General features: G+C 35.0%; 2 protein-coding genes and 4 pseudogenes across 2 annotated transcripts in view; 2 read left to right on the top strand and 4 right to left on the bottom strand.

The window, feature by feature from the left end:
• The window catches only part of LOC137640616 (PDF receptor-like), a 540,716-nt gene that overhangs the window by 75,441 nt on the left and 448,052 nt on the right, over nt 1–17,223 (top strand). The gene's annotated exons all lie outside the window — the stretch shown is intronic.
• On the bottom strand, nt 649–1,444 carry LOC137641541 (cytochrome c oxidase subunit 3-like; annotated as a pseudogene).
• Nucleotides 649–3,176, bottom strand: LOC137641199 (cytochrome c oxidase subunit 2-like; annotated as a pseudogene).
• Nucleotides 3,756–4,551, top strand: LOC137641542 (cytochrome c oxidase subunit 3-like; annotated as a pseudogene).
• LOC137641537 (NADH-ubiquinone oxidoreductase chain 5-like) lies at nt 5,363–8,766 on the bottom strand (annotated as a pseudogene).
• On the bottom strand, nt 10,685–13,022 carry LOC137641539 (NADH-ubiquinone oxidoreductase chain 1-like). The gene is given in 1 exon segment (XM_068374191.1): nt 10,685–13,022. A coding segment is annotated over 1 exon segment (816 nt). The 5' UTR covers nt 11,585–13,022; the 3' UTR covers nt 10,685–10,768.

Raw genomic sequence — 17,223 nt, 5'->3', positions numbered from 1 at the left:
GAAGTTAGAAGCTTCTTCTCCTTCAAGTTATCTCTAGTTAGAATTTAAATTCAATAAGTTCATTAACAGTGAAATACCTCTACTTTGGTTTTAACTAAAAGCTAGGGGCAGCTGTTGCCAAAGTTTAGGTCGAAACTAAATGCGATAGTTCGCTTCCCAGCCAAGATTAGCTTAATAGCACCTTTTGCGTGCAAGGCAAATATCATTGTTGACTACAATCTCTAGGGATTGTTAAGAAGATCAGTCAAGGGCTCCTTGATTCCACTCGTGATAGAGGCCTGCTAGAAGGATCAGGAGGAAAAAAGTTCCAGTGATTACCCAGGTTTTAATAAATGTTAGTTTGGTAACAACTACTAAGGGTAATAGGAGCGTGATTTCTACATCAAAGATAAGGAAGATAATAGCAATGAGGAAGAATCGTAGAGAGAATGGGAGTCGGGCAGATCCTTTAGGGTCAAATCCGCACTCGAATGGTGATCTCTTTTCTCGGTCGATAATAGTTTTTTTTGATAAAAGTGAGGAGATAAATATTACAATTGTTCTTAAAGCAAGGGCAAATAAGACTATAGTCAAGATAATTAGAATTACCTATCCTGGAGATACCAGACTTATTGATTGGAAGTCAATTGTACAATTATACTAGATAGGTATGAGATTATCCTCCTCATCAGTAAATCGAAATATAAAGGAAGAGTCAAACTACGTCGACAAAGTGTCAATACCAGGCAGCAGCTTCGAATCCAAAGTGGTGGTTGGCTGAAAAGTGGCACATGTATAGGCGATATAGGGTCACTATCAGGAAGCCAGACCCGATGATAACGTGAAGTCCGTGGAATCCAGTAGCTACAAAAAAGGTAGATCCGTAAACTGAGTCTGCAATGGTGAAGGGGGCCTCATAATATTCGAGGGTTTGAAGGGCTGTAAAGTAAACCCCTAAAGAAACTGTTAAGGCAAGCCTTTGAATTGCTTGAGAAAAGTTAGATCTGATTAGGGCATGGTGAGTTCAGGTTACTGTCGCTCCTGAGGCTAAGAGAATGGCGGTATTCAGAAGTGGAATTTGGAATGGATTAAAAGATTGGATCCCAGCTGGAGGTCAGCAAATTCCTAATTCAATGGTGGGGGACAGTCTTCTGTGGAAGAAAGCTCAGAAGAAACTGAAGAAAAATAAGACTTCCGATGTAATAAATAGTATTATCCCTCAGCGAAGTCCGTTGACTACTTTAGCAGTGTGTTGACCTTGGTAAGTTGCTTCTCGTGTGATATCTCGTCATCACTGAACTATTGTCAATAGGGTGGTGAGTAAGCCTAGGATCAAAAGATCTGGATTAAATTGATGGAATCATTTTACTAAGCCTGTAGTTAATATTATAGCTCTGATTGATCCTGTGAGCGGTCAGGGCCTGACGTCTACTAAATGATATGCATGGAACCCGTGTTTTTGCATTAGTTAACTTCCCTCGTATACAGGGTTGTTAGAGCTGCGAATACGTAAGATTGAATAATAGCAACAGCTGATTCTAGAATTAGTAAGAGAAGTTGGGAGAATAAGAGAATAGGTAGTAGGGTTTTAGATCACGCTGGTCCTGTATTCCCGAGCAGGGTTAGTAAAAGGTGGCCGGCAATTATATTAGCAGCGAGTCGAACCGCTAAAGTTCCTGGGCGAATGATATTTCTTACAGTTTCAATTAAAACCATTAGAGGGGTTAATGGTATGGGTGTTCCTGAGGGAACTAGATGTGCAAATATATGTTTCGTGTGATTTAATCAACCGAAAACTATTGAAGTTAGCCAAAGAGGAAGGGCAAGAGAGAGGGTTATTACTAAGTGTCTAGTTCTTGTAAAAATATAGGGAATTAAGCCTAAGAAATTGTTAAACATAATGAGTCTAAATAGTGAGACGAAGACAAGGGTGCCTCCGGGGTTGGCTGGCCCTAAAAGGATTTTTAGCTCCTTATGTAGTGTTAGTGTGAGAGAGGACCATGCAAGTGAAGCTCGCGAAGGCATGGCTCAGTAAAGATAGGGTATGAATAAGAGTGCTAATGCTGTTGAAGCTCAATTTAGGGGTAGGTTAGCTAACCTGGAAAGGGGGTCGAAACTAGAAAAAAGGTTTGTTATCATTTTCAAGGTTGTGGGGTTTGAACTGGTTTTACAGTAGAAGTTTTGATTTTAATAGGAAGCTTAGTATAAAAATTTAAAATAATGATTAGGGCGAAGATGGCTGTAAAAAATGCGTAGAGGTTAAGTCATAGCAAGGGGGCTATTTGTGGAATTTTAAAATATTAGGATCTAATAATTTAAGCTTGACAAGCTTATGTTATAATTTAACTAATTTTAAATTTCATTAGGGGCGGGTGGTTACGTCATTTTAGGGTTAAAAGACCTACACTTATATCTTCAGTCACCTAATGAGGAGTCTTCTTTGTGTTCATAGATTCAGTTTAAGAAAGATTTAACTGAAACTCCTTCTACTACAATCGGTATAAATCTATGGTTAGCTCCACAGATCTCAGAACATTGGCCATAAAATAGTCCTGGCCGGTTGATTTGGAACCTAAGTTGATTTAGTCGTCCTGGGATGGCATCTACTTTGACCCCTAAAGAAGGGACTGTTCAAGAGTGGATAACATCTGCTGCGGTGATTAAAACTCGGATTTGGGTGTTTATGGGTAAGATTGTTCGATTATCCACATCTAATAGTCGAAAGTTAGAGTTATCAGCCTCTGCTTCTGGGACCATATAGGAGTCAAATTCTACCTGAGGAAAGTCTGAGTATTCATACCTTCAATATCATTGGTGGCCAATGACCTTTAGTGTAACGTTAGGGTTATTAACTTCGTCGAGTAAATAAAGAAGGCGAAGTGAGGGAAGGGCAATAAAAATTAAAATAACTGCTTGACAAGCTTAAATTATTAGATCCTAATATTTTAAAATTCCACAAATAGCCCCCTTGCTATGACTTAACCTCTACGCATTTTTTACAGCCATCTTCGCCCTAATCATTATTTTAAATTTTTATACTAAGCTTCCTATTAAAATCAAAACTTCTACTGTAAAACCAGTTCAAACCCCACAACCTTGAAAATGATAACAAACCTTTTTTCTAGTTTCGACCCCCTTTCCAGGTTAGCTAACCTACCCCTAAATTGAGCTTCAACAGCATTAGCACTCTTATTCATACCCTATCTTTACTGAGCCATGCCTTCGCGAGCTTCACTTGCATGGTCCTCTCTCACACTAACACTACATAAGGAGCTAAAAATCCTTTTAGGGCCAGCCAACCCCGGAGGCACCCTTGTCTTCGTCTCACTATTTAGACTCATTATGTTTAACAATTTCTTAGGCTTAATTCCCTATATTTTTACAAGAACTAGACACTTAGTAATAACCCTCTCTCTTGCCCTTCCTCTTTGGCTAACTTCAATAGTTTTCGGTTGATTAAATCACACGAAACATATATTTGCACATCTAGTTCCCTCAGGAACACCCATACCATTAACCCCTCTAATGGTTTTAATTGAAACTGTAAGAAATATCATTCGCCCAGGAACTTTAGCGGTTCGACTCGCTGCTAATATAATTGCCGGCCACCTTTTACTAACCCTGCTCGGGAATACAGGACCAGCGTGATCTAAAACCCTACTACCTATTCTCTTATTCTCCCAACTTCTCTTACTAATTCTAGAATCAGCTGTTGCTATTATTCAATCTTACGTATTCGCAGCTCTAACAACCCTGTATACGAGGGAAGTTAACTAATGCAAAAACACGGGTTCCATGCATATCATTTAGTAGACGTCAGGCCCTGACCGCTCACAGGATCAATCAGAGCTATAATATTAACTACAGGCTTAGTAAAATGATTCCATCAATTTAATCCAGATCTTTTGATCCTAGGCTTACTCACCACCCTATTGACAATAGTTCAGTGATGACGAGATATCACACGAGAAGCAACTTACCAAGGTCAACACACTGCTAAAGTAGTCAACGGACTTCGCTGAGGGATAATACTATTTATTACATCGGAAGTCTTATTTTTCTTCAGTTTCTTCTGAGCTTTCTTCCACAGAAGACTGTCCCCCACCATTGAATTAGGAATTTGCTGACCTCCAGCTGGGATCCAATCTTTTAATCCATTCCAAATTCCACTTCTGAATACCGCCATTCTCTTAGCCTCAGGAGCGACAGTAACCTGAACTCACCATGCCCTAATCAGATCTAACTTTTCTCAAGCAATTCAAAGGCTTGCCTTAACAGTTTCTTTAGGGGTTTACTTTACAGCCCTTCAAACCCTCGAATATTATGAGGCCCCCTTCACCATTGCAGACTCAGTTTACGGATCTACCTTTTTTGTAGCTACTGGATTCCACGGACTTCACGTTATCATCGGGTCTGGCTTCCTGATAGTGACCCTATATCGCCTATACATGTGCCACTTTTCAGCCAACCACCACTTTGGATTCGAAGCTGCTGCCTGGTATTGACACTTTGTCGACGTAGTTTGACTCTTCCTTTATATTTCGATTTACTGATGAGGAGGATAATCTCATACCTATCTAGTATAATTGTACAATTGACTTCCAATCAATAAGTCTGGTATCTCCAGGATAGGTAATTCTAATTATCTTGACTATAGTCTTATTTGCCCTTGCTTTAAGAACAATTGTAATATTTATCTCCTCACTTTTATCAAAAAAAACTATTATCGACCGAGAAAAGAGATCACCATTCGAGTGCGGATTTGACCCTAAAGGATCTGCCCGACTCCCATTCTCTCTACGATTCTTCCTCATTGCTATTATCTTCCTTATCTTTGATGTAGAAATCACGCTCCTATTACCCTTAGTAGTTGTTACCAAACTAACATTTATTAAAACCTGGGTAATCACTGGAACTTTTTTCCTCCTGATCCTTCTAGCAGGCCTCTATCACGAGTGGAATCAAGGAGCCCTTGACTGATCTTCTTAACAATCCCTAGAGATTGTAGTCAACAATGATATTTGCCTTGCACGCAAAAGGTGCTATTAAGCTAATCTTGGCTGGGAAGCGAACTATCGCATTTAGTTTCGACCTAAACTTTGGCAACAGCTGCCCCTAGCTTTTAGTTAAAACCAAAGTAGAGGTATTTCACTGTTAATGAACTTATTGAATTTAAATTCTAACTAGAGATAACTTGAAGGAGAAGAAGCTTCTAACTTCACTCTCAGGCAGTTTAACTCTGTCTTTATCTCTGTTATTATAGTGTAATAAACACACTACATTTTCATTGTAGAACTAAAGGTACACTCCTTTTAAAAACACCCAGGGGTAAGAATACCTCCTTTACAGCTTCAATGTAATGCTCTTTATAAGTCTACCCGGGTTTAAATTATTAAAGATAGCCCCACCATTCAAACTAATATCACCAATAAGTAAATTTTAATCCTATTTTCTTGGATTACTTGCAGAACTTGCCTAAGCCCCCTTAAATTAAAATAAATTCCCTGGCCCCCGTAATATTCTGATCACCCCCTATCTCTAATTTGGTGAAAAAGTCCTCCAAGAGATAATCCCCCAGGAACCACCCCCAAGGTGGATAAAAAAGGCAAAAATCATATAGAACCAAAGAACACAGTCTTATGATAAGACCCTAAAGATTTCAAATTACAACTTTCAGAAACTAAATTAAGTACATACCCGATAGTCCCCCCGACTAAAGTTACAAATAACACAGACAATTTAAAGACAGGGGTTAAACAAATTATATAACAAGCAGGAAAAATCAGCCAAGAAAGAGCTGCCCCACTTATGACTGCACCCAGCCTGAGCACTCTCATCGGTGTTCTTATCAAAGTATCCTCGTCTCTTACGCAAGAACAGCAACTCAAATTCCAAGAGCCACTCAAACTGTAATAAACAAGTCGGAACCTATAGCATACTGTCAAGCCCGTTGCCAGTCAATATATTAACAAACAAATTACATTTAATGGCCCCATGAATGCCACTTCTAAAATCAAGTCTTTAGAGTAAAATCCGGCTAAAAAAGGAATCCCGCACAAAGATAAATTGGCTAAGTTGATACACATAACTCTCAAAGGAAGACTGCCAACCAGATTCCCCATATTTCGAATATCTTGAGTACCCCCAACGTTATGAATGATAGAACCAGCACACATGAATAAGAGAGCCTTGAACAAAGCATGCGTCAATAAATGAAAAAAAGCTAACATAGCACCACCTAAACTAAGAATTCTTACTATTACCCCCAATTGCCTTAAAGTAGACAAGGCAATAATTTTCTTTAAATCCGTCTCGAAATTAGCACCCAAGCCAGCCATGAACATCGTAGTGCAACCAATTAACAATAAAATGTCTCTAATCAAAGTGCCAGTTAATCTGGGCCTAAACCGAATCAATAAATATACCCCCGCCGTTACTAAAGTAGAAGAGTGCACTAAAGCTGATACAGGCGTAGGAGCTGCCATTGCAGCTGGTAGCCAAGCTGAGAATGGAATCTGAGCTCTTTTAGTTATCGCAGCAATAACAACCAACCAAAGCACCAAACTATTTTCTAAAGATCTTCCCCCAACATAAAATAGGAAATTTCAACCCCCCAAGTCCACCATAAAAGCAATACCCAACAAAATAGCAACATCTCCCACCCGGTTAGATAGCGCCGTTAACATCCCGGCAGCAGCTGACTTTTCGTTCTGGTAATAAATTACTAGGGCATAAGACACTAAACCAAGACCATCTCACCCCAACAAAATCCTCACTAAATTAGGCCTTAAAATTAACATCAGCATCGACGCTACAAAGCCAAGTACAATGTATAAAAACCGGTTCATATTTCTATCCCCCCTCATATAACCTCCCCTATAATATAATACTATAGAAGAAATTAAGCAGACAAAAGATAAAAACATAAGAGATATTCAATCAAAAATTAAAGACATTTCAATTCTCACCCCGTTTAAACTAACCAACTCCCACTCTATAAAATAACTACAACCAGACTTCAAAAGCCCTAGCGAAGATCAAATCCCCCAAACTGCCACTCCTAAAAGAAAAACTATTCTTCTCTCAGCTATTTTAATATTTCATAACACTGCTCAAAATAAATATTATATCTTTGGCCCCACAAACCAATATTTTTTTCTTAAACTATTCAAGCTTTGAATTAGGTAACAAACATGTACCCCACTAGAATTAAAATATTCAAGGGCAACCAGTGAAGTATTAACACTAAATACTCTCGAACTTCGCCAGAACAACAAGAAAAAACAGATCTAAAGTATTTACCGTGCTGACTCAAAGAAAAAAGATAAAGAGTATAAGCTGCCCTTAAAAAAGATAAAAAGATCACCCCCAAACCGGCTCAAGACGACCACGAAATGACCCCAACAATTAGACTAACTTCTCCTAATAAATTTAAAGTCGGAGGGGCCGCCATATTTCCCACCCTTAAAGCAAACCACCAAAGACATAAAGTAGGTATAAACCTTAAAAGCCCCTTTCTGATAAATAGACTTCGCCTTCCCAGCCGCTCATATCTTACATTTGCCAAGCAAAAAAGCCCCGAAGAACACAGGCCGTGACCAACTATCACGGCTACTGCCCCGCAAACCCCCCACCAGCTGCAAAGTATCAGCCCGCATAAAACTAAGCCCATATGAGCAACAGAAGAATAAGCAATCAAAGATTTTATATCTCCCTGACGTAAGCAAATCAAACTCACAATAATACCACCCACTAAACCCAAACTAATTCAAACTCAACTAAGACTAACTCCCACCTTAGAAAAAAGAGGACAAACACGAATCAACCCGTAGCCTCCTAGCTTAAGTAGGACCCCAGCTAAAATTATGGAACCAGCCACAGGGGCTTCTACATGCGCCTTGGGGAGCCATAGATGAACTAAATACATGGGTAACTTTACTACAAAAGCTACCACCCTTGCAACATACCAAATCAAGCTTAAACTAAACTCTAACTCCGGACATTCCCTTAAACTTATTACTATGGTGCCGCCCAAGTTGTACAATCTTAAAAAAGAGATCAACAAAGGAAGAGACCCGAATAAAGTATAAAATAACATATAAACACCGGCTTGCAGCCGCTCGGGCTGATAGCCCCAGCCTAGGATTAAAATTATAGTAGGAACTAAAGAACTCTCGAAACAAATATAAAACAACAAATAGTCTAAACATGAAAAAGTCAAAATTAAGGATAACAATAAAAATAAGTTAACAATTAAAAACACCCCCCTAAAAGTGAAACCTCGTTTAACTCCTTCCCTGGCCCCCAAAGCCAACGCCAAGATTCAAAACCTAAGTAAGATCAATAAATAACCGATCCAGTCAACCCCTAAACTTCAGCCGTATTGAAACTCCCCAAACCCCCTTAAACAGAGCACACTAAACAATAAACTACCTAAAAAAAGAGAAAGCTGAACAGACAACCAACTATTGGAACACAAGGTTATTAATAAAACTATAAAAACAAACTTTAACATCCTAAAATTCTGAACCTATTGAAATTATCCCTTCCATGTCTACGAACAATAGAAACCAACAAAGCCAAACCAAGGGCCCCCTCACAAGCGGCCAAAGTTAAAAAAAATATCAAAAAAAAGGAATCTCCCCCTAAAAACCCTACTACCCTAAGCATAAACCAAAAAATACTAACCATAATAAACTCTAAACTTAATAATAAATTTAAAAGATGTTTTCGCTTCATCACAAATGCCAGAGCCCCACAACACAACCTTACCAAAGGAATACAAACTCAAAGCCTCAAGATTACCATTAGCACTTCAGAAAGAAAGTTCACCCCTATCTTCAGTCCCCAAAACTAATATTTTGCTTAAACTACTTCCTGATAGCTTCAATAGTTTAAATAAAACAATGGTCTTGTAAGCCGTAAATGAATTTTTATTCTTGAAGCTCAGGTCTCACCCCTGGATATCAACACTTATTTTTTTATCCCTAAGACTCTTATCGATAGCTTTTTGCTTCTCCTTCCTGACCCACCCCCTAGCCAGTGGCCTAGCGCTAATCATGCAAACTATTCTAGTTTGTAACACAGCTACTCTCATCTCAGGAATAAGATGATTCTCTTATATCTTATTTTTAATTTTTCTAGGAGCTACTTTAGTACTATTTATTTACGTAGCCTCCCTGGCCTCCAACGAAATATTTAAAATTAACTTTAAACTTACTATTATCCTTTTGTTACCCCTTCTAACTATCCCTGTCCTACTTTTCTCTGAAACTCTAATTCTACCTAACAAAGAAACTCTTGAAACATCTTTTTTCTGGTCCCCCCAAGAAATTACATCTACCCAATTTAAATTAAATAGTATATATAACCCCACCTCTGCCAACTTAACGGCAGTGATCATCCTATATCTCCTCCTATCTCTAGTAATTATTGTTAAATTAAGATCAAGATTCTTTGGCCCACTTCGCCTCTCCTAATGGCAGCCCCAATCCGGAAATCCCACCCACTATTCAGCATCGCTAACGGAGCTTTAGTTGACCTCCCCACTCCAGCTAACATCTCTACACTTTGAAACTTCGGGTCCCTATTAGGACTTTGTTTAGTAGTCCAAATCGCAACTGGTCTCTTTTTAGCTATACACTATACTGCCGATATTACACTCGCCTTCTCTAGTGTAGCGCATATTTGCCGAGATGTCAATTATGGTTGGCTGCTTCGAACTACCCATGCAAATGGAGCTTCTTTTTTCTTTATCTGTTTATACAGGCACATCGGACGAGGAATCTACTACGGCTCCTTCCTTTACATGCACACCTGATCAGTAGGAGTTATCATTCTATTCTTAGTAATGGCTACCGCCTTCTTAGGTTATGTCTTACCCTGAGGACAAATATCTTTTTGAGGAGCGACTGTTATTACCAATCTAATATCTGCTATTCCTTTTTTAGGCACTGACCTTGTTCAGTGGATCTGAGGAGGATTCGCTGTCCATAACGCCACACTCACTCGATTCTTTACTTTCCACTTTCTTCTCCCCTTTATCGTGGCAGCAGCTACAATAGTCCACATTCTATTTCTCCACCAAACTGGCTCTAACAACCCCCTAGGAGTCTCCAGTCAACTAGAAAAGGTACCTTTTCACCCATATTTTTCATTTAAAGACATTGTTGGATTTATAGTTATATTAATAGCTTTAATCCTTCTCACTCTTTTAAACCCCTACCTACTAGGAGACCCAGATAACTTTATCCCTGCCAACCCCCTTGTCACCCCAGCACACATTCAACCTGAATGATATTTTCTCTTCGCCTACGCAATCCTGCGGTCGATTCCTAATAAGCTTGGAGGAGTAATTGCTCTTGTCATATCAGTAGCAATCTTATTTGTACTCCCATTTACTCACAAAGCAAAATTCCGAAGACTGTCTTTCTACCCGCTCAATCAGTTCATATTCTGAACCCTTGTCACTATTGTCGTCCTCTTAACATGAATTGGAGCACGACCTGTAGAAGACCCTTATATCCTTACAGGACAGATCCTCACAGGAGCGTACTTTTTATTTTATCTTATCAACCCCCTTACACTACTTATTTGAGATAAGCTAATAGACTGATTATTTAACTTTTAGGAAAGTAGATGTTTTGAAAGCATCTTAAAGAAGTTCGAATCTTCTAATAATCTAGGTTTATCCTTAATTCAGGGCAAGCTATATTAAAATTACGTAACATAAAATTCTAGCTCCCCTGAAAAACAGACAATAATTTAAAGAAATAGGTAAAAACGTCTTTCAGGTCAAATACATCAGTTTATCGTAACGATAACGAGGAAGGGACCCCCGGACCCAGACAAAAAGGAAACCAATAAAGACCACTTTCAAGTAAAATCCAATCGACACCAAATTTCCCCCCAAGAATAGAATCCTAAACAATGTACTTAAAAAAAGAATCCTAGCATATTCTGCCATGAAAATTAAAGCAAATCCCCCGCCCCTATACTCTGTATTAAACCCCGAGACAAGCTCTGACTCCCCCTCTGCAAAATCAAAAGGTGTTCGGTTACTCTCTGCTAGACAAGAAACGAACCAGAGGAACCCTAAAGGCCCAGCTACCAACATGAACCAGGAGTATCGCTGATAACTCTCGAATATATTCAAGTCCAACCCCCCCACTAAAAATAACAATCTTAAGAGAATCAAAGCCAGACTTACTTCGTAAGAAATAGTCTGTGCAACTGCCCGCAGACAGCCCAAAAGTGAATACTTTGAATTAGAAGCTCAGCCCGCCCCCATGGCAGAATAAACCCCAGCACTTATACAACATAAAAAAAACAAGACCCCAAACTCAAATCTAAAAAAACCTGTCTCATAAGGCATAACTACCCAAATAGCTAAAGAAATAAATAAACTAAAAATAGGAGACAGATAATAAGGAACAAAATTTCTTAGAGTAGGAAAAGTTTGTTCTTTAGTGAATAACTTAACCGCGTCAGCGAACGGCTGTAACAGCCCCATGTAACCCACCTTATTAGGTCCTTTCCGAACTTGAATATAGCCTAAGATTTTCCGCTCTAACAAGGTAAAAAATGCCACTGCCACTAAAACCATAATTAAAAGAATTAAATACCTAATAAATTTTACTAAAACTATCACAGCAAGTTTACATAGACTTACTATTACCTATAGTCTCGACACTATTTAAACGGATTCTAAATCCGACGCATAAATCTGCCAAAGTAATATTATACTTCATCTAGAAAAAAGAAACTCTCAAAAGCCCAATCCTTTCGTACTAAGACTTAAATTAAATTGATAAAAGATAGAAACCAACCTGGCTCACACCGGTTTGAACTCAAATCATGTAAAATTTTAAAGGTCGAACAGACCCACACGGCAAGCGGCTACACCTGCATGAAATTTTAATTCAACATCGAGGTCGCAACTACTTTCTTCGATAAGAACTCTCAGAAAAAATTACGCTGTTATCCCTAAAGTAACTTATACTTATTATCCCTAAAAAAGGATCAGCTTATAGTGATAACTATTTTATTATCAAGACAGTTACAGCTTATATCAATGTCGCCCCAACAAAATAAAAAGAGAATTTCACAACTTTTAAATACAATTCATAGTTAAAATTAACCTTTTATTAAGTTTTATAGGGTCTTATCGTCCCCTTAGTTAATTTAAGCCTTTTCACTTAAAAGTCAAATTCTAACTTGAAAAAAAGACAGCTTCTCTTTTATCCAGCCGTTCATTCAAGCCTTCAATTAAAAGACTATTGATTATGCTACCTTTGCACGGTCAAATTACCGCAGCCCTTTAAAAACTCAGTGGGCAGGCTAGACTCTATACTAATAAACCACACAGCCATGTTTTTGATAAACAGGTAAAGATTATATTTGCCGAGTTCCTTTTAAACATCTAAAATCGATTAAAAATTTAATCTAATTTCATTTTACTTTTAAACTATAATTATACTTATATAAACATTTTAACTAACAAGGATTTGTTAATTGATATTTTTAGTTAAAATCAACAGAAACATATAAATTAAATTCTATAGTAGATTTACTTGAACGTTATAATAAGATGACTGATTTTAAGCCCACTTAACAACGTAATAAAATCATTCTAGCAAAACTGGAATAAGAAGCTCTTACCTCCTATTCTCTATTTTTAATTCAATTTTAAAAAAAAGCAAAATTAAATTTTTTTAACCAAAAACTAGATATATAAAAAGCGACTAACATATCATTACTAGAAAGAACTTACTAACCTCTTTACTACGAAGAAAAAATAAACCCCCTAGCTCTTTTTATTTCGAGATTTCTATAATTTCACAGCTAATTTTGTTAGACCCTGATACAAAAGGTACAAAAATAAAACTTTGCTTTCCTGCAAATAACACTTTCCTTTTCAGTACTAATAGACTATAATCTTAAACATCAATTTCTCAGTGATACTTTAAAAAAAAACTTATTAATTTTTTATGAAAATATTAAAGATCCTTTTAATAAAAATAAGATTTTCTTATTAAGAAGTACCTATCAGGTAATCACTCCAACGTAACTGGAGCACTTAAATTTAGCTACGACTTATACTTCCAGATGCATCTTCCAATACAACCACTATGTTACGACTTATCTCACCTTATAATGAGAGCGACGGGCGATGTGTACATATTTTAGAGCTATTATCATCTTAACTTATTATTTTAAGAATACAATTAAATCCAATTTCAAAGCATAATTTCATAATACTTATCCATAAATGTATAACATATTGTAACCCACAGCTACTTTACCATTAGCTGCACCTTGACCTAATATATTAGAAGCTTTCTATCTCAGAAAATATTTAAAAATATTACTTGTAATGGAGGTATACAAACTGGATACAAGATAAAGTAAGATAATTCGTGGCATATCGTTTACAGAGCAGGTTCCTCTAACTAGAGTTAAATACCGCCAAATCCTCTAAGTTTCGAGATCATAACTTTTTACTACTCAAGCGTAATTATGTTTCATTTTAGTATAACAGGGTATCTAATCCTGGTTTAAATCTAAATTTCGATAGTTTTAAAATAAATCTTAAAAACAACACATCACTAATAAGTATATAGATTTCACCCCTTAAGCCCATGATCTTAAATTTTTAAAATTTCTATTTTAACTAATATCTTTTTATCTTTATTTTCACTTTTTAGTCTAACCGCGGCTGCTGGCACAAATTTAGCCTGAAATTAAAGAATTACTGGGTCAAGTATTAACTTAGCACCAAAACTATGTACTGAGAACTAATTAAAAAACTTTATTTTTAATCACTCTCGCATTAACTTTCATGTAACGTCATTCTTATAATAAAGAGAAAAGCAAGGATCAAACTTTTATAAAAAACATATATTTATACTTATTTATATCAAAATAATTAAATAAAGAACAAAACTAGAATTTTAGACATATTGTTATTACATTAAAATAATAATTTTTAAGATGACCCCTGAAAAGAATAGCTTTCTTTCGAAAAAAAAAACCCCACTCATTATAAAATTACTATTATATTTACTTTCAATAAAGAATTCTCTTTTTAATGAATTAAAAAGAGAATTTTTTATTTTTATTGTAATTCAGTAAATTCCAAATATCATTACTCTAGAAATTTCATATTTCTTAAGTTTTTGTAAATTAAAAGACTAATTTTTTTATTAGAAAGTTGAAGTGTATAATAAATAACATGTATTTTGGTACTTACACTTCTCAAGTTATATATATATATATATATATATATATATATATATATATATATATATATATATATACATATATATATGTATATATATATATACATATATATATATATATATATATATATATATATATATATATATATATATATATATATGTATATATATACATATATATTTATATATATTCATGTATATATATATATATATATATATATATATATATATATATATATAAATATATATATGTATGTATATATGTATATATATATATATATATATATATATATTTTATATATATGTATATATATGATAAATTTTGCACATTTAGACGTGTTTTTCACATTAAAAAAAGCCATATATATTTTTGATACATTAATGTCTGGATTCTCTTAACAACCTCGGGATCAGAGCCCCAGGTGAAATCACACAAAGACAAGAGCTTGTGACCGGCCGGGAATCGAATCCTGGTCCGGCAAGCTTGTATAGACAATTACTAAACCACTTGGCCACGAAGAAAGTAGTTTATTCACTGTCTATACAAGCTTGCCGTGATTTCGCCTGGGGCTCTGATCCCGAGGTTGTTAAGAGAATCCAGACATTAATGTATCAAAAATATATATGGCTTATTTGAATATGTATATATATACATATATATATATATATATATATATATATATATATATATATATATATATATATATATATATTTATATATATATGTATATATACACACATATATATATATATATATATATATATATATATATATATATATATATATATATATATATTCATTATATATATATATATATATATATATATATATATATATATATATATATATATATATATATATGCGTGTGTATGGGGTTAGAGGGTTTTCCCTTATTTAAGGTAAGATTTCTTATTATAGCCGTAGAAAGCAGCACGATAAATATGTTTATTTCAGGGTCTTACGGTGATAACTGAAAATAACTCTAAAATGTTTTAACACACACTTTGGAACTAAAGTCACTTTGGCGATGAAAATCAACTACGTTACAAAAACACCTTTTCCTGTTTTTAGAAGTTCGTCTTCTTTAATAACGCCTTATAGTTCAGAGAGAATTAAGTTTCTATGGAAATAAGATCTATTTGTTAATTGAACTTCATTTGGACATTTAAAAAATTATTGTTGAGATTTTACATTTACCTAATACCTAGAATATTAATTTCTGTGTAATGATTCATATAATAAGTACTCTGTACAAGCTCTCTCTCTCTCTCTCTCTCTCTCTCTCTCTCTCTCTCTCTCTCTCTCTCTCTCTCTCTCTCTCTCTCTCTCTCTCTCACAAAATCAAAGGTCATTAAAGTTAATGAAAAGTACAGTTAAATATTTCTTTCGTTTTTATGATTTGAGAATTTTTAGCAGATTTAAATCGTTAAGTTAGTCAGCAATTATAATTTTCTCTTGAATAATTTCCCAAACGAGAGAAGAGAGACTGATGCCATTCGTCAATTATGATGAAATTTAAGAATTGCGAAGAAAATTTCATATTGAGAATGATGATTGAAATGAAAATGGGATGGTCTTTTAAACTCTCCTTTGAGCATGAAATTCCCATGCTAGTATTCGCCTACTAATGATACGATAAGAAAAATCAGTTATAGTTTAATATGAAAAATTTTTCATAAAGAAATTGAGCAGTATATCACCGCCAAACGGTTGAAAGTGATTGATGAATAATAAATAAGCAAAATAAACGGTTGAATTAAGAAATCCTTACAGAAATGTGGAGACAAATGATTCAAATCGTTTTTATAAGCTCCTAAAAAAGGAAAAGGTGTGGATCTTAAAAAAGTGTAATGCCTTAGAGCAGAGTTGAAAGAAATTTGTTCATTACAAGACCGTTCAATCACCTCACAAAAATATATCAATATAGAGAAAACAATAAGATTTAAAAATCTATACGGGTTAATTAAAAAATAAAGCTCAAACAAATAGAAATGTTCATGTAATATTCCTTTTGGTGAAGTTTTTATTTTGATTGTTCTAGTAGGTTCCAAATAATTTCTGTCTTTTGAGATTCAAGAATATTTTCCATACCAGAAAGGCCACTTCTGTTGGCTAAGATATCTTTTGTGATATGATCTTCTTGCTTTACTCTGTGAGAGCTGTGGGTTTTCCACACGGAACAAGCAATCTGAAGAACGAACGGACCTGACACTGGCTATGAATTTTAACATCTTATGGTCGGGCTTTTCCAAAAACCTTTTCGATTTATCTTTACCTCATTCATGCAATATTCATGTAATGTGCCTGTTGGTCAAGATATTTCAGTTGACAAGATAAAAGGTTTCCATGGAAATAAAGTTTATAAAAGTTACTGGATAAATATGAAGAACATGAAAGCTTTGGCTAAATGGGGGAAGAGGAGTTCATATACAATTATTATTATTATTATTATTATTATTATTATTATTATTATTATTATTATTATCATTATTATTATTATTATTGTTATTATTATTATTATTATTATTATTATTATTATTATTATTATTATTATTATTATTATTACTTGCTAAGCTACAACCCTAGTTTGAAAAGCAGGATGCTATAAGCCCAGAGGCTCCAACAGGGAAAATAGCCCAGTGAGGAAATTAATCAAGTTCGAAGCGTATTACATTGTCAAAAGAGAGATAAAATACAATGAAAAAATAGGCAACAAGATCATCATCATCATCATCATCATCATCATCATTATAATAATAATAATAATAATAATAATAATAATAATAATAATAATAATAATAATAATAATAAAAAACATAATTATTGTCTCTTGCATCAACCAGCATTTTATTGGCCTTTGCTAGCCGATGTCCACATTATTATTACGCGCAGTCATGTGGTACATCCCATAACTGTGCATTTAACTGTTGAGTAGATTTATGGAACATGCACTGGTCAAATGCGAAAAAAGAATTATTCCAAAAATATTGGAAACAGATTTCA

This window comes from Palaemon carinicauda, chromosome 5 (assembly GCF_036898095.1).
Source record: "Palaemon carinicauda isolate YSFRI2023 chromosome 5, ASM3689809v2, whole genome shotgun sequence".
Lineage (NCBI taxonomy): Eukaryota > Metazoa > Arthropoda > Malacostraca > Decapoda > Palaemonidae > Palaemon > Palaemon carinicauda.
Note: the sequence above shows the minus strand (reverse complement) of the source record. Positions and strands in the feature narration are given on the sequence as shown.